Source organism: Aspergillus undulatus, assembly GCF_047715775.1.
Source record: "Aspergillus undulatus strain CBS 261.88 unplaced genomic scaffold BDV17scaffold_85, whole genome shotgun sequence".
Classification (NCBI taxonomy): domain Eukaryota; kingdom Fungi; phylum Ascomycota; class Eurotiomycetes; order Eurotiales; family Aspergillaceae; genus Aspergillus; species Aspergillus undulatus.
Genome location: NW_027396689.1, coordinates 8,848 through 27,048, shown reverse-complemented (window position 1 = coordinate 27,048; position 18,201 = coordinate 8,848). Strand labels below are relative to the sequence as shown.

The 18,201-nt window shown below is 47.7% G+C and overlaps 4 protein-coding genes across 4 annotated transcripts; 1 reads left to right on the top strand and 3 right to left on the bottom strand.

Annotated features, from left to right (window-relative positions):
• Positions 1-464: 464 nt before the first annotated feature.
• Positions 465-2,566, bottom strand: BDV17DRAFT_301654 (hexokinase-domain-containing protein; the record flags this gene model as incomplete). Its single annotated transcript, XM_073764297.1, has 7 exons — positions 1,896-2,566; positions 1,730-1,840; positions 1,644-1,700; positions 1,428-1,584; positions 1,365-1,366; positions 1,156-1,335; positions 465-1,090 (listed from the first exon to the last, which is right to left on the bottom strand). Exons 1-7 carry the CDS (start codon positions 1,969-1,971, stop codon positions 465-467), a joined length of 1,209 nt encoding a protein of 402 aa, XP_073610452.1. The 5' UTR covers positions 1,972-2,566.
• A 10,099-nt stretch (positions 2,567-12,665) lies between these two features.
• BDV17DRAFT_276510 (uncharacterized protein) lies at positions 12,666-13,522 on the bottom strand. Its single transcript, XM_073759343.1, has one exon. It carries the CDS (start codon positions 13,282-13,284, stop codon positions 13,075-13,077), a length of 210 nt encoding a protein of 69 aa, XP_073610451.1. The 5' UTR covers positions 13,285-13,522; the 3' UTR covers positions 12,666-13,074.
• Positions 13,523-14,856: 1,334 nt separating this feature from the next.
• BDV17DRAFT_234185 (ADP-ribosylglycohydrolase family protein) lies at positions 14,857-16,581 on the bottom strand. The gene has a single exon (XM_073755837.1). The coding sequence runs from the start codon at positions 16,155-16,157 to the stop codon at positions 15,114-15,116; it is 1,044 nt and encodes a 347-aa protein (XP_073610450.1). The 5' UTR covers positions 16,158-16,581; the 3' UTR covers positions 14,857-15,113.
• On the top strand, positions 16,553-17,456 carry BDV17DRAFT_285273 (uncharacterized protein; the record flags this gene model as incomplete). The annotated part of the gene is made up of 6 exons (XM_073760681.1): positions 16,553-16,573; positions 16,690-16,722; positions 16,801-16,872; positions 16,929-17,046; positions 17,105-17,280; positions 17,331-17,456. The coding sequence occupies 6 exons, from the start codon at positions 16,553-16,555 to the stop codon at positions 17,454-17,456; spliced, it is 546 nt and encodes a 181-aa protein (XP_073610449.1).
• Between the last annotated feature and the right edge of the window lie 745 nt (positions 17,457-18,201).

Below are 18,201 nucleotides of genomic sequence, written 5' to 3'. Positions count from 1 at the left end.
AAACTTAGACGGTTTTCTGAAGTGTTATAGCTAAGCATCCTTATTATAGTCTGTTATATTACCAGCACCTTGCTCATTTCGGGCTAGAGGAAGAGGACGTCGTTCTGGGTCTCGAGGCGCGGGCCCGGGGATGAGTGCGTCTTCACGCTTTATCAATGAGGCGAACATTCCCAGGACACGGGGAAAACTGGTAAGGCCCTTTCTTATGGCGATACACCCAGTACCCATCCACCTGTCATGACTCCATTCTCGCTGTTCGCCCAGGTGCACTGATGCCTCTCCTGGCAGGGGTTCAGGACTTAGTATAGGAACAAGGTGCAGATCTGTTCGGGAAATGCTCAGCGCAGATCTACTGCTTGCGCTGACTCCCAGTTGCTGTTTTGCTATACGAGCATTCCTCAGAATTTCCCCTCTATATATGGTCTAATTTCAAGAAGCCGCCATCACTTAGGATGTGTGGGAACCTATCTATTCAATATTATTGCTGCTATCAACGCTGCCCCTATTCCAGACCCGTCCTCTGCAGCGACCAGCTTGACGAGATCCTGATCCTTTGGCCAGTCGAGAATCTCACGTAGGGCTGCACCTGCCCGTTCGCGAAATCGCGAGTACTTCTCAAACGCAGATCCATCAACTCCTACCGAGCACGCTGAAGTCTGCTGCTTCCTGCACAGGGCCGCTATGCCACAGGCATACGGCCTCGCCGCCCGAGTGTACACGATCTCTGCCAGGATACAGCTGACACGTAACTGCTCATCTGTTGCATTAATCCCGTACGTGTCCTGCAGTATCTTCTTCGCCTCTGCCATACGGTGCGTTTCAGTCCCGTCCGCCTCCATCATCGAAAGCGAGCTTGAATCAATCTTGCCACTGTATCGAAGCCGCTTAATGTCCGCGTTGCCGAATAGTCCGACAGACTCGTGCAGGTGAAGGAGGATCAATCTGAGCAATTCCCCGAGGTACATCCCCGCGACCATCTTCCCGTACGTCTGCTGTCCCGGTCTGGCAGAAGTCTCGTCGATTTCCAGGTCAAATTTTGCTCGCGGCAGGACCTGGTGGCCGTTGTCGAACGCTCCATATTCGCAGTTGACTGCAACGATCGAGTGTTCGGGGATCGCCTTGGTTTGATCTGCGGCTTTTGGAATGCGCGAGCACCTCTCCATATACGCCGCGTTGCACCCGTGCCGAAAATGCTGCCCAGGCGGATGTCGGGGTTCTTATAAGCCGACGTGATGAGTGCACCGACGGTGTCGTTAACCAGGGCCACTATGTGCACGGGCATGTCCTTTTTCGCGAGGACGGCCCCAAATTGGGACACTACATCTTCGCCCTCCACTCCCTGGATATTGAGACCCTTAGTCCACCGCTGTAGCACGCCGTGTTGGATGTGCTCCTGCATAACGGGATACGAGAACGTAAATGCCTACGGGAGAGTTGTTCCTTTCTCCTCTGGGAGCTTATGCTTTGCGAAGAAATCGAGTAATTTGTCCGCGATAAGCTCCCATAATTCTGCCGCCGTTCCTGTCTTGAGTTTGTCGGGGAGTCTGTACTCGTCCTGCGTGATTCTGTAGTCGCCCGTCTGCTCTGTTAGCTCCACGTTGCAAATGCGAATATTTGTCCCTCCCAGGTCGATAACGACGTACCTGTTTCGAGACCGGTCGGAAAGGAGGGGACCCAGGTTATGTTCATGGACTGCGTGCCTGTAAGTAGATGCCTTGTTCAGTGAGACCATTTTCCAGCTGATGGACAAAGTGATCGGTGATGCGCTTTAGGGAGAGTGTATCGACCGTGAAGAGATGCTTAATGTTTGTGATTTCTCTGAAGATCGTATCGAAGATTGCTGGTTAATAATGAGCATACAGATGCATGGTATACAGAGTAAGAGGTAGTCTTACCCTTTTCGTCGATTACAGTCATTTTCTCTTTCGTCGGTGGCATAAGCTGAGGGAAACAAAATGTATCTGCTTTCATTCTATCCCAGTAGTCTTTAAATCGCAATGACGCATAATTTACGCTAGATTCAAGTTGAAACCTGCTATATGTTCGAAAAGCAGTGTGTCGACGTCATGATGATAGTAGATATAACCGCATTCTTCACCAGAATGGCGTATGGAGACCGACAGACTTACTCCAGCAACCGGTGACAGAATATTAGATAGGATATAGTCGAACACTTAAGTATAAAAGTAGACAGACAGGCCATGGTCTCCTCGTACCTTGTCGCCTTCGCGCCCTGGCTACCAGCCGACGAATCTATGTAATCGCTGAAATATGCTGCACTGGTCGTGCATTGCACTGATTATACCTGGGCTATTTAAGCAACTTCTAGAGACCAGGTACCACTGGCATCTCTTGCCCGGCCCTTTGGAACCCGGAGAGTCTCGGAGGAAACGACCTACTCTTAGAGAATTGACGTTCTCTTTGTTGGTGATACGAAAGTATGAGACCACGTGATCTCTAGCTTAGCCGCTTGGCTACTCCAACTCTCGAGCGTCTACCCCTCATCGTGTGAATCGTTGTATCTATCAAGAAGAGAGACAATCGTCTAGAGGATAGAGACCTTATAGATGAAGGCATCCGCTCATTAGTAGGATACGTGCGTGTTATCACGATCGCCGTGATTCACGATCCCGAGCGTGGCGAGCGACGGAGGCAGCGACATCGAGAAGTGCGAGGTGATTAGTCAGCGAGAACGACACAGTCGTAGGTATTTTGCCGGTACGCTGACCGCTTGCCTATATACGTTAGCGTCGATTCGCGGAAGGCCTTCAAAACATTCGACTCCGGACTTCTCTTTATTTCTTCACGCTTTGAATTCTGTACAAAAAGCACCAGATAGGTGAATAAAGAACTACTGATTGGCTTGCTGTCTTACGTGTAGTCGGTACAGCTTCATTCTGCCCCTCAAACCTTCTTCCCCTGTGCAAACCACAACAGTTGGCATGGTTTGCGAGTCGGGCATACTGCCGTCCTGTACCGCCTGCCCCTAGGGGTTCGACCTCGCTTGGTCATTATGTAGTAAGCTAAATATATTTAACTAACGTAAATCCCGGGTGGTCGGTAGTTCCCGGGTGGTCGGTAGAATTCCAAAATTTCGAACGCGTCAACCACCCTCTATGTTTAACCAACTACCATGCCACGGAAAGCGCGTAAAACGCGCCAGGAGTTAATAGAGCAGGAGGGTAGGATTAAATATGCTATAAATAATTTAAAAAATAGAAAAATTCGCAAAATTAAGGAAGCTATTCGAATCTATAATCTACCTCCTACAACCCTACGTGCTCGCTTGAAGGGCCGGTTATCCCAGGTAGAGCTTCGCAACCAGAACCACAGGCTATCCCTGGAGGATTGCGAGATTCTGCCTGTTCTGACCGCCTGGCTGACCGATACTTCCTCAACTCTGATGTTGATCCTGTTCCTGATCTCTGAGCAACGTCTTGTTATATTAAGCGCCTATCTAATAGTCTGATCCTGCATTCTGCCCGTGTATCTACTTCGTTATCCTGTCCTGATTACATCCCTGAGCCCGCACCTTGATACTACGTTGCTCCTACCCCACGAAGTCGATACTTCTGCACCATGCCTGCTACCGCGCCCTGACCGCCATTCCTACCAAAGGATACCACTGAATTCGCGAATCATGTTGCCAATCACCTAGCTCAGTGGTTTGAGTACTGCGCGAATACTGATAGATATATTAACAAGACTAAAGCAACTCTACTAGTATCAAGGGATACTAAACAAGTGCTTTAGGTTGAATCCCTTTATCAGTAAACAGAATACCTCTATACCGAGATCGTGAAATAAGACGCGATTATAGAATACCAGAAGCTACGAGCTAAGGAGAAAGACCAAGAGCTCGTCTAAATTGCAAGGGAGAAGCCTAGAACCACTGAGACTATAGCACCTGCTACTATTATGCCTGCTACTAGCACGTCCGATACCATGATAGTCTAGTCAATATATTAGCTCTTAGAATGCCTCCCTGACCCTGATTAATTTGAAGGAGATTAAAAGGACCTTCACCGCTTTATATCTTAAATCCATGAAAAGATAAATATCAACCGTGACTGTTTCCCTATACTCTAGAGCCGGATAATGTATATAAATAACTACTTGAAAGGGGCCCTGTACACAAAGATACTGCCCTATATCAAAAGGGGAATCTATCAATTAGATAACTATAAAGATATCCTGGATACCTTAGAGAGAGCCTTTAGGGACCTAAACCGCGTGAATAATACCTGTAAGGAACTGTTCCGATTCCAGCAGAATAATAGGGAATTCAATATATTCTTTGCCGAATTTCAACGCCTGACCTTAGAGGGAGAGATATCTAAAGAATCTCTGCCTATACTCCTAGAATAGTCAATTAATCGAGAGCTCAAGGGAATGCTCGTACATAATCAACCGCCTACCCGAGAATACCAGGGATTTGCCAAATTCCTGCAAGAACTTGAGAACCGCCGCCAGTACTACGAGAACAGCACACGGTTAATCACCCGGAACTATTCAACCACTGCCAAACCCGTTACTAGTTCCCTACCTAGAGTTAACTATGCAACCAGCCCGCCCAGGCCTGCTAGAAGCTTTACCCCCCAGCCTGCTGCAAGCAGTACTGATGCCATGGACCTGTCGTCTGCCCGCCAGTACGGCTCTACATGCCGCGAACGAGGAGAGTGCTTCCGCTGTGGTTCAAAGGAACACATGGTCAGGAACTGCCCGCATCCTGATAACCATGCCTTTAATATCCGCTCTGTCTGCCCAGGATATAATATACTACTATCTATAGAGTCTGAGTCTACTGTTATCTCTGAAGGATCTTGCTGCCAATCCCCAGAAGGCGTGAGCCTGGCCTAAGCTGTAACCAGGTACTAATACCTAAGCATGTTATCTACCTCTCTACTACTACCACAAAAAGATTATCTATTGAAGAAGAAACTACCCGTGCTGACCTGACTATCCTGCCTGTTACCCTAGCCCAGCGAGGGAAGTATTTATCAAGCTATGCTATGTTAGATACTGGGGCTGATGGAAAGAGGTTTATCAATCGTGAGTAGGCCCAAGATAACTATCTTGAGCTACTACCCCTGAAGAAACTAATCCGCCTGGAAAGCTTTAATAGGAGAGAATCTAAAAGTAGACTAATTACCTACTATACCGAGATAAATATAAGGATCTATAACTATTATAAGAAAAGAACCTGCTTCCTGGTTATACAGCTAGCACACTACCTGATTATTCTTGGGTTGCCATGGTTGAGAACCCATAACCCGCAATAGGGATTTACTAAACATGCTCTAGTTTTTAGTAGTACCTACTACCAGAAGAACTGTAATATACCTGCCTGATTAATCAAGGTTAGGGCCCTGCATGATATACCTCCCTGAACCCGTCCGAAGAACATGATACCATGTCCAAAAGGACTAGAGAATCAAGATATTGCTCCAGTCTCCCTCCGCGCCTGCTCTGCCTATGCCCGCCGGGGCTACCACCTGTTTACTGTCACGATTGATACTATCGATCAAGCAATCGCCGAGGAACCAGAAGAAGCCAGTCCCGAAGCTCTATTACCGCCAGAATACAAGGACTTTGCTGATATCTTCTCGCCCAAGGAAGCTAACAAGCTACCCCCACACAGATTATATAACCATTTAATTACCCTGCTAGACAGGAAGACCCCGCTATTTAGTCCCCTGTACGGGATATCACGAGAAGAGCTCTTAGCACTGCGAGAATAAATCATGGAGAACCTTAAGAAAGGGTTTATCTATCCTAGCTTATTACTAACTGCCTCGCCTGTTCTATTTGTTAAGAAACCTGGAGGAGGCCTGTGTTTCTGTGTAGACTATCAAGCCCTAAATACAATTTCAGCCAAGGACTGCTACCCCCTGCCGCTGGTTAAGGAAACTCTGAACAACCTAAAAGGGATGAAGTACTTTACTAAGGTTGATATTATCTCTGTATTTAATAACATATGAATTAGGAAAGGACAAGAATACCTAACCGCCTTCTATACCCGCCTGGGATTATATAAATCCTTAGTTATACTATTTGGACTCACTGGTGCCCCCGCAATATTTCAGCGCTATATTAATAACACACTACGAGATTACCTGGATGTATTCTGTACCGCCTATCTTGATAATATCCTAATCTACAGCCATACCTGATCTAAGCACGTATAGCACGTCCGAAGGGTCCTTCAGAAGCTCCGAGAAGCTGGTCTCTTTGCAAAGCTTTCAAAGTACGAATTCATGGTTAATGAAACAAAGTTCCTGGGCCTGATAGTCAGGGAGGATAGGATCAAGATAGACCCCGAGAAGGTTAAGACTATCGCTGATTGGACCACGCCAACCTGTATTACTGATGTACAGGCATTTATTAGGTTTACGAACTTCTACCAGAGATTTATTAAAGATTTTTTAAAGATTATTGCACCACTGATTAACCTGGCCAAGAAAGGTATCGTGTTTAAGTAGACCTTGACCTGCTAGCTAGTCATGGATACCCTAAAAGAAGTATTTACCAGTGCCCCTGTTCTGAAACTATTTAACTAGACCCGAGATATTGTTCTTGAAACAGATGCTTCTGATTTTGTATCTGCTGGCATACTATCCCAGTATAATAACAATAGGATTCTGTATCCTGTTGCCTTTTTCTCTAAGAAATACTCTGCTACCGAGTATAACTATAAGATATATAATAAGGAGCTGCTAGTAATTATCCACTGCTTTGAAGAATAGCGCCCTGAGCTAGAAGGAACCCCTAACCTAATTAAGGTTATTACTGATTACTGAAACTGGAGTATTTTATGTCTACCAAGTTATTAAACCACTAACAAGCCCGTTGGTCCGAGTTTCTATCCCAATTTGACTTCAAGATTGTATACCGCCCTGGTAAACAAGGAGTTAAGCCCGATGCCCTGACCAGGAGGTCAGAGGACCTTCCTAAAGAGGGGGATAAGTGCCTGCTTTACTAGAGTTAAACCGTCCTAAAGCGCGAGAACATCGATTCCGCCTGCCTAGCTAAACCTGCCAAACTTGCCGAACCTGCTAAACCTGCTAAACCTGCTGAATCTGCTGAATCTGCTGAACCTGCTGAACCTGCTGAACCTGCTGAACCGGCTGAACCGGCTGAACCTGCTGAACCTGTCAAACATGCCGAACCCGTTGAACTTACAATTCCTATTGCTCCGATCCGAACAAGACAATCAGTATCTTTTAGAGATAAGGAAGAGCTCCAGCTGCCACCTGATATTAAGGATCTGACCCGTACCGCGTATAAATCTAATCCTATCGTGCGGTTGATTTTAAAAGCCCTAGCCACCAGGCAGATTCGACACCCAGATATTACCCTGGCTGATTATGAAAGAAAAGGGAGCTTCCTGTTCTACCGGAACCGCCTGTATATCCCTGACAACAGTAATCTAAAAGCAGAACTAACCCGCCTGGTTCATGACAAACCTGCTTCTGGACACCCTGGAAGAGCTCGCACGTACGAGCTCCTAACTCGAGAATACTACTGGCCAAACATGTACCAATATGTAGGTTAATAGGTAAAAAACTGCCATACCTGCCGGAGAGTTACCCCGTCCCGCGAAGCTCGACAAGGTATCTTACATCCCTTACCTATTCCTGAACGAGCCTGGCAAGATATCTCCATGGACTTTATAACATACCTACCTGATAGTCAAGGTTTTAACTTAATTTTAGTTATCATGGATCGCCTAACTAAAATGAAGTACCTGATCACTTGCCAAGCTACTATTAATACTAAGGGAGTTACCTACCTCTATACTTAGCACATCTGGAAGCTACATGGCCTGCCCCAGACTATTATATCTGATCAAGGACCCCAGTTCATCGCGGAATTCTGGAAGCACCTGACCAGACGCCTGAGTATCAAGAGCCTACTATTAACTACCTTCCACCCTGAAACTAATAGTCAAACTAAAAGGGTAAATATGATGCTAGAATAGTATCTACAAGCCTATATGACCTACCTGCAAGATAATTAGTATACCTGGCTGCCGCTGGCCGAATTCTCCCTGAATACCACATACTCTGAACCTATTAAAACATCTCCATTCTTTGCTAACTACAGTTTTTACCCCCGCATGGGGTTCAAGCCTGTTCCTGTTCCTGGTCGCCTAGCTAGCCGAGATGCCGAAGAATTCGCCAAGAAGATGCAAGCCATATCAAACTATGTCCGCACAGAACTAACATCTGCTCAAGCTCGCTACGAAGAACAGTTAAATAGAAGCCACCACCCTGCCCGCCAGTACCGAGTTGACCAGCTAGTCTGGTTAGATACCCGCAATATCTGTATACTACGCCCGCAAAAGAAGTTTGATTGGAAGTTCCTGGGACTATTCCGCATAATAAAAGTGATCAGCGCACATGCGTACAAGCTTGAGCTACCTGCCAGCATGCGGATATACCCAGTATTTAACATGAACCTGCTCCGCCCGGTATCTAGTACCCCTGTGCCAGGACAGAGAATTGACCCTCCTCCACCCGTGGAAGTCGAAGGCTTGGAGGAATAGGAGGTTGAGGATATCCTAGATTCCCGCTGGGAACAAAGAGGCCGAGGAGGCCCTTGCTTGAAGTATACTATTAAATAGGCTGGATATAATAACCCTACTGAGGAACCTGCTAAGTACCTGGAGCACGCTAAACAAATTACTGACAACTTCCACCGCCGATACCCCCACAAGCCCCGGCCTGGCCTCGACGGAGCTCGGCCGTGAAGGAGGGGAGTACTGTCACGGTGCCAGCTTGGAGCCTCACTCCGGGCACGGTGCCTGGAATAAGGATCGCGAGATTCTGCCTGTTCTGACCGCCTGGCTGACCGATACTTCCTTAACTCTGATGTTGATCCTGTTCCTGATCTCTGAGCAATGTCTTGTTATATTAAGCGCCTATCTGATAGTCTGATCCTGCGTTCTGCCCGTGTATCTACTTCGTTATCCTGTCCTGATTACATCCCTGAGCCCGCACCTTGACAGGGTTACTACGATTGAATGCGTGAATACTAGAGGGTGGTCAATACCCTCTACCATCATCTTTAAAGGGAAGGTCCATATTGAGGGATGGTATGATGAAGGCGCGATTCCTGGCAGTTGGAGAATTGAAATGAGCGCCAATGGATGGACTACAGATGCAATTGGCCTTCGCTGGCTTCAAAAGGTCTTTGTTCCAGCCACCAACGGGCGTACGAGGGGGGGGGGTATCAACTGCTGGTTCTGGATGGCCATGGAAGCCACCTAACGCCCGAATTCGACCGTACCTGCAAGGATAACAATATTATACGTCTTTACATGCCTGCCCATTTATCTTATCTCCTACAGCCTTTGGATGTTGGTTGTTTTAGACCTTTAAAAAGGGCGTACGGCAAGATTATTGAGGATCAAGGGCGCTTAGGATACAACTATATTAACAAGCTAGATTTCTTGAAGGCATACCCAGCAGCCCATCAGGAAGTCTTTACTATGGAGAATATCCAAAGTGGATTCAGAGCAACTGGGTTAATTCCTTCCAACCCTAAGGCAGTACTAGAAAGGTTAAACCTTAACCTGGGTACTCCTACCCCCCCTCCCAGCGAGCGGAATACTTCGATTCCTTCCTCTCAGCTTGGTACGCCCTATACCGTGCGCCACGTGCACTGAAAATGTTCCTTAGTCAAAAAGATACTTCAAAGAAGGTCTAAAAGCCCTCCTACTCCTACAAAAAAGGTCCTAGATAAGTTTGTCAAAGGGTGTGAGTTAGCTATCTACAATGCTAGCTTACTAGCAAGGGAAAACAGCAATCTCCGCTTAGCTATAGAGAATGACAGGCAGAAAAAGAGTCATTCTAAGCGCTAGATAGCTTCTACAGAAGGCCTTTCATTCCAGGAAGCCAGGGATCTAATTTCGTCCAGAAATGAGGAGATAGAAGCAAGAGGGGGGGGTACCAGCGGAGGTGTTCCTCAAAGTTTAGGTATACCTGAACGTGCTCTACCAAGATATTCAGAATATAATATTCAGCGATATAAAAGAACTAGCTATCCTACTTGTTTTGGTATTTAGTTTCTACAATCTGAATTACTTTTGGTTGTTGTACAGTACTTCAAAGTCGAGCAAGCCTGGATTTTAGAGGGAAAACTACCGATCACCCCGGAACTACCGACCACCCGGGATTTACGTTAGGCAGACGGCCATCTGGCCGTCAGAGAGCTCGCACCACATTGCGCGATGATCGAGAGATAAATCACGTAGATAATCGGAGATCCGGATTCCTGGGGGGGGGGGGGGGGGGGAAATATGCCCTGGGGCAGAGGAAGATCCTCATAGGAGCTTAGAATACTGCCGCTTAGGCTTCTTTGTAGGCAGAAGCACTTCAGCATGCTGGGGTTGAGAGTTCAGGATTCTAATCACGTGGCTTATCACTTCCGCGGTTGGCAAGGATCTTATACCTTGAACCACAGCGGCTAGATGGCCGATAATTGGAACTACTTGTGATCCTGTTCCATGCCCTAACGCAGCAGGAGGGTCTGTGCGGGAATGTGAAGTGCCCTTCCGTTCCAGCAGGCGCTTTCGCGTCCTTCCTTACGAACCTATCTGGTCTTCTAACCCGCTACCTGTCGCTGATTACCAGCCATAATATACGCGAAGGAGCCCAAAAGTGGAGGAGAGTAACCAAAGGTAATGAGGAAGAAGGGTGAAGCCCGAGATCCCCATGGGCCAAGTTTCTAGCCCCGTCTGGACATCGATTAATCCTGGCAATTTTGGCCACCACTTGGATAATTCTGCCGCTGCCAATGGGCATCGCCCACGCCTCAGAGGCCCGTTTACTTGTTCGCGCAAGCAGAGAGACATACGTAAGAATTTGGGACGTCACAAACCAAAGACGGTTGTACGTACTGACTGGCAACAGAGCTCCATTTGCGAATGAGTAAGACCTGTTTGCTCTCCGATTTCGGAGTTGTGAACTGCTTAGCGTTTTATCAGCCAATGAATGATCTTATCGGATAATGGTGGGCGGCCCAGGCGTTCGATTATCACTCGACTCGCGTTGGTGGCAAAGCGGCAATCTGACGACACCCCGAACAGGTGTACGTACATAAACAGAGGTCTGCAAGTTCACAAGTCAGGTGCAACAGACCTCGTCCTGTCTATTTTCCATTTACACCCCACAGACTATGAGGCAGAAGAATGCATGCAATCATCCTGTTCACGTAGTTATCTAAACTTCTTAGCTTCAAGGAGACAATAGCTTTACCCTTTCTTCCTGAGAGGGTAAGTCCTGCCAACCACTTCCTGCTGACTACATGGCTCGCGCTGCAGTAGGACAGGGGATTGCCAGGTATATCGCTAAAGTGATGTGTCAAGTTGACGTGTGTTCCTTGTTCGTGCACTACGTTGATTGACATATCCCGTAGCCGAATAGTCCACCCTGGTATAATATATAAAATAGAATGGCTTATTTTCTCAACAACTTCTATATCCAAGCTTCTTGAATTGAAATCATATAACAGCATATTAGTATATAACCGTGTAATGGAAGTATGAGCTACTGAAAGTAGTAGTTCATTATTGCACTTGGTATAGCTGTGATAATCTCAACACTCTTCCTTGAGAAGCCTCCATTTATACTATATACAACCCGCCAGATCCATACACGTCAACCATTCTTTTTTTTTTTTACGGCGGGTAAGATATACTTGTGAAGAAGTAACATCTTTAGAGAGTATATCTGGTTAGGTATTGCTGTATGACTCTGAGGCTCTACAGGCAAGCAAAACTCCGCTTGACAAGATCTTGCGCTGAATGATTGGGGCCTGAGTATGTCTCCATACCACCAGCTAGAGGGTAATATTGATTATACCGAGTCTAGATCTCCCCCGTAACAGATGAATTGTCTACGTAGCCCTAGAAGAGGCGAGTTGCTATTAAGACTAGCATGAGTCCCGCTCGCGAGTATTGGTCAGTATGCCTGACAGTTGTGTTATGCATGATTATTCACCAAATGTCATGGCATTGCGAAGCAAGATATAGTCAATATAACTGTTTTAGCATAATTTCCCATCACCCGTTGACTTGGGACAGTCGGTTCCAGGCTATGGCGTGTTCTGGCACGGTATACGGCGCAAACAAGAAAGAAGAAAGAAAGTAGCCACAGCACGAACAGACAGCTACAGAAACGGTATGAGAGTCAGAAGAATATAAAATCGACGGCAAGCAGGCTAGACCCGGAATGGGATCTACTTCGCAGAGCTGACAGCCCTAGCAGGCATCTCCGCCTGTGCCAGGGGTTCAATGTAGGGGATTACAACCCTCCCCAGGAACATCTCGAAGACACCCTCCTAATTACGGCTCGGCCCGGCTATTGGTACTGTACCTATTGTAGTGGGGAACCCCCTGTTACAAGATATTACGGGATTGCCCGGAAGAGGGGTTTTCCGACATGTGTTGTGACACCTGAATTTCGGTGTGCTGGTATGCTGGGCAAGGGTAGCATATCTAGCACCTCGCAGATAGTAACTATTGGGTATCACGCTTCTACACCTCTCTCATCTGCGCAGCTACGCGGATGGCCATGGATGTCTCGTACAACCTGCGGTAGCTGGTGTTGCTGTTTTGCGCTGCTGAATCGACCCGGGTATCTTCCAGTGTGCTGCCAACGAGCGTTCTACTCCGTTTTACTGAACGAGGAAAAAGACTTAGAGGATTCGATCTAACAAAATGGAGTAGAATAGTAGATAATTAATTTGCCTCCAAGCAATTGCCCATTCATCTTCCAGTCTATTCCGTCGCGCCCGCACCGAGCCACTGCTGTTTCTCCGGTGAGTGCGGTTTGATACTCCGGACAAGTTTTAGCGCCGTGTGTCCCTCGCAGTTTCGGGCACATTCACATCAACCTCTCGAGCTTGAAGCAGTGCGACTGTCTCAGGTTTCCCCCATAAGACAGCTGTTGACAAGGCAGTCCGATATTTATTTCCCTTGAGATTGACATCCGCATCCTGACCCAATAATAGTTCAATCATCGATAGATCATGCGATGGGGCCATCTGAATGGCCGTTTCGAGAGGAGTTCAATAACTAACAATGTGGTGATTACAAATGACATCGGCCCCGCGCTCGATGAGCACTCGGATTATAGATGCATGATGTCGACTAACGGCGAGCACGAGGGGAGGATGATCTCTATACAGTGTATTGGGAAGATCCACCGGAGTACCCATCTCAAGCATATCAGTTACGCCGGCTTCGTCGCCATAAAATACGTAGAAGAATAGTGCCATGCCGCCGGGGGCTTTGACATCGCTCTTGCGTAGCTCTCAGAGGAGAATGTTATATAGATAATGGCTAGATTGGAGATGGAAGAGATCAACCGACTCTAAACTGTCAACGACAAGGAACATGATTTCCCGTGAGAGCAACAGGAACTCCATGACTCGGAGGAGAGGATATGAAGTGGCGAGGAAGTTTGAGGGTTGATTCGGTTTAAAGCCTAGCTGTGCCGCCGCCCCACCCAACCTTCGGGCCCCCACCCGATGATGCGGTCGCATACAGTGGGGTGACAAAAGTATTCGCCATGCCAAGAATTCCACAGTAAACGCTAAACCAAAATTGATTCCGCCTTCCTAATATAGCTAGTTCATGAAGCTATTCGACCCTCAGTAACTTGTATACCAACCTTCCGCCTGGAGGATCGCTTGCACGCGATGAGGCATTGTTTTGCATAGATTTTGAACCACTCTTTCATCAATTGCATGCCATGCCTCTATAGCTGCCCGTTTAAGCAACTGTAGAGTATCCTCTGTATCTGGAGCTCTCTGTAGCTCAGGATATAGATCATAGATCTTTGCTTTCATAATCGCCCATAGATTTTCGATAGGATTTAGATCTGGAGAATATGGCGGCCATACCATGACTTCCACACCCATATCCTCAAGAAGCTCTTGTACAATATAAGCACGGTGTACAGAAGCTCCATCATGCATAAAGATATCCCCAGGGCCCAGGATTTCTGGTAAAAATGATTCATAAACTCCGCGAATAATCCATGCAGTAACTCCTCCACGGGCAGATTCTGGATCCCCATCTAGTGGTAGCAAGCCGGTCCGTCGATTAAAGCCAAAAGCAGCCCAAAACATCTGCTTTATACCTTTTCCACAGCGTACAGCATGGATATCTCGCTCGATAATCTGCTGTTTTAGTGACCGGAAAGTATAGATCGCTCGTGAGCCCACTCCACGCTCAACTGAGCACTCATTCGACCAGATAACTCGGTAGAAATCCTCCGCGGTATATTCTGCATAGGTTTATACCCATCTCAGTCTCTTTTCTGCATTTTCGGGAGTAATTTCTGGCCTCTCACATTGCTTCCATTTTTGCATATGAATCGTGCGGAATAAACATTGAACTGTATGCACTGAAGGGCTGCTTTGTACAGCTTCGGAAAGCTCACGTATTTTTATATATTGATCTTGCTCAATAAGATTCAGTAGATATCGTTGATCCTCTGCAGAGATTATTTTCGGCTGTCCAGAGCGTGGGGAAGTCTCCTGGTTCTTTCGATTATTCTCACGCTGAATTGTAGAGCGAATCGTCGTGTATGGGATATGGGGATACCGCTTGTGGATCATTATATATTTCCATCCAAGCGACTTCAGCTCACAGAGCCTCGCTCGAATATCTGGTGTCAATTCCTTGCCTCGTCGTCCCATGGTGTTGGTGTTGGCATAGCTTCACCAACACGTTTGGATATCTACGCGTTGTTTTGGCAGGCAGAATAGCTTCGACTAGGCCTAATTAAGAAGCGGTTAACCACTAGTGCTTACTGTGGAATTCTTGGCATGGCGAATACTTTTGTCACCCCACTGTAGGTACGTACAAAATTTCTGAGATCCAGAAGGCGTTTAGTGAGCGTCTCGATGGTATGTTGACTTAGAGCTTTGGCTATCACTATATACAGAATTTGAATTTTCTGGGCGTCCATAGAACAGGTCCTGTGCGGGCGTTGCAGGGAGTCTATGGATAGTCTGTCCTAAAGATTGATTAGACGCATCGCATTTATTAAAGTCATTGAACCCGCCTTGTCTGTCCCGAGATGACGGTGACGTTCAAGTCATGATGGCCCCTTTCCCTGTCCCACTCCCTCTCCTGGTAGGACTCCCTGAGCTGTCAAGAGTTGGTCAACAAAGCGACGGAACTCTGCGCCAAACTGCAGCAAGTCCTTCCACTCGTCAAGCACGGCTTCCTCGCCGTCCCTCGCCCCGAGGAGGCCACCTGCAATGGCAGCATTCGTGTCTGTGTCCCCGCCGACCCTGACGACATCGACAAGAACCTGGTCGAGTCTCCGCTCATCCAGGACGGCGGCAACAGCAAGCGTCAGCGAATCGAGCACGAACCCACTACACGACCCGGGGAAGCCAAGCTTTCTAGGCCCCTTATCGGCCAAAACCTCGAGGAAGATTGTGCGCCCGATCTTAATTGCGGCGTGGACGGGCCCATCCGCGCCGCCACCTTCGAGCGAGACGGCCACACGCTCGCCCGCGGACACGGCATCCTCGACGGACAGGCCGCGCACGATCAGGGCGGAGACGATGGTGTTGTAGGCGGCGCAGGCGATGGTGCATCGGCGGTCATTGTGCGTGATGGCGCTGATGCATTGGCTCTCCTTGACGAGCAGCTCCGGGTCGGTCTGGAAGAGCCCCGTGGGGATGCAACGCATTAGGCTGCCATTGCCGGCACTGCCCTGGCCAGCACCCGAGGAGGAGGGATCACGGGAAGAAGCAAACGAGGATAGACCCCTCCTTGTTGCACCCCCGATGTCGCGGGGTAAGGTACCCGGCCGGCGACCGGGCCAGTGGTCGCCCCGATACCACGCGAGACAGTGCTCGGCGGCCTTGGTGATGACGTCGTCGCCGCTGAGGATGGCATCGCGGTAGGCGAGGAGGACAGCGCGTGTGAGGTCAGTATCGTCAGTGGCAGCGCCAGGGGCCCAGGAGAGGAAGCCGCCGCCGGTGAGGGTCCGAGGGAATGCGGTGTTGGTGGCGTGGCGGGAGCGAATGACGGTGTGGGGCTTGAACTCGAGGGGTGCGCCGAGGGCGTCACCGGCGTGGAGAGCGAGGAGAGCACCGAGGGTGCGGGAGCGTCGTGACGGGGCCATTTCTGTCCTATTCAATTGACTTTGTTGGGAGAAATATGCTGCCCGACTTACATAGAGTGCGTGATGTCCTTGCAAGTGGAGGATCCAGCGCAGGTCGACTCGTTTTTGTGGTTGCAGGTCAGCCTGGGTGTTAATTTCGGTCGCTCGAGCCTAATTTGGTCACATGATGGCCTTGACGGTCAGGTGACCCCTAATTATTGTGAGAAACGATGGATGTCTCGTCCTATTGGGTGGCCGGTACGAGTGGTTCCAGGTCACCCGTGGTCTCAAAATCGGTCGCTCGAGCCGAAACCGCTGATGTAAGCTGGATTTCAATCACCCGACCCACGACCGAACTTTAGAAATCTTTCAGCCCAAGCCACCCATTTCATAACACTTACCATCATCAACTTTCTATGGCGTCGCTTTCAACCAATGTGAGCTCAAACCGATTTAAAATCACTTATAAAGCATTATTATCAGCTATAGTCTAATAATAATCACATTTTTATTGCTTTTGGAATACTAATTGAGTGTTTAGAAGTAGTACCAGTGGTACCTCCGTGACACTGAGGCCGGCTGCCTCGTACTCCCCGATTACAACCAGTAAGTTATTTTCTTGGCAATACAACTGATACCTAACTGCTTGCTAAATGGTTAATAGGACAAGAACGTCGATATCTATATCCACTATGGCGAAGTCTTTTGCCGTGTCCCTGACTGCTCGAAGTCCACTGTAAGTACCCCCTAACTGTTTAAATACTACTTGCTAACTACTTGGTAACTGCTTAGCATAACTACAAGACCACTAACAACCTGCGAACCCATATTGAAACTCATGATAATATCTCGCTACCGGAAGGAACTTCTGGCGGTCGCGTACCCCAGAAACTTGTTGATGAGGGTCTGAGTAAGTGTTTTCTAACTACTCATTAACTACTCATTGACTACTTACTAACTGGTTATAGAGTGGTATAAAAGTTTGTATGGAGGACTTGAGCCTGGCGCCTCCGGTACCTCTGGGTCTGCTACCTCGCCCTCCGCCGGGGGTACTCCTTCTGTCGCTGAATACGACCCAACCTCTCCCAGCAAGGCTGGGTCGTCGTCCGTCCTTCCGCCCTTGCCTGTGAAGAAAGATGGAAGTGTAAGTAGTTCTTAACTATTTACTAAGTGCTGGCTAACTGCTTAATCCAGGTTCACGTCACCAATATGCGCGCTGCTGTTACCAAGATAGGGCATAAAGTTCCCTGCGACTCTTGTAGTACCCGCAATGATTACTGCAAAGACATTAACCACTGCGATTTTTTTTATCTTCTTTGATTGCGGTGACATGCATCCCACCCACGCCGCAGCATCCGGGGGGCAGGAAGGGGGAACTGCTTAGTAGGTAGTTAGCAAGCAGTTAACTCAATCATGATATTACGAAGCTTTGAGCATAATGACTTAATGAGAATCTAGCTAGTCATTAGGTAGTAAATAAATGGTTATTAACTGATCAAAATATGTTCTATATTCCCGATGTAGATATATACATTTATATAGTGACTACTAACATTGGTTTTCCGTGTTATATATTAACCTAACCATATTCCGAGTACTTATCAAGTAGTTACTAACTACTTTCTATCTGTTTATTTAATAGGGCCGGTTGTTATGGGTTGATCCCATAACATGCACCGCGTAGCTTACGCGGCTGTGGTTACGTGGTTCCTGCCCCTCTACCTTCTGTCTGCCCCTCCTGATCTGTTCTCTTCTTCAGCGATTCCTTCTTGTACATACGGCACGTTTAGATAGGAAGATCCATCTATTTACGTCCCCTTACAGCACCCACTATAACGTGGTGGAGCGCGCTGGCGAGGCATAGATACTGACCCTTCAACATGCTCCTGATCTTGCACATCAAGCTGCTGAATGCGATCAAGACCTTCTTGTATAGATAGAATAACATCACCCCCTAGTACAGCACGTTTTCTTGCCTTTTTTTTAGTTTTCCGCTTGTTTTCGGCACGTAGAGCCTTGATTTCTTGTTAAAGAAGAAGGTTTGTATTCATTGCTATTTGCGCGG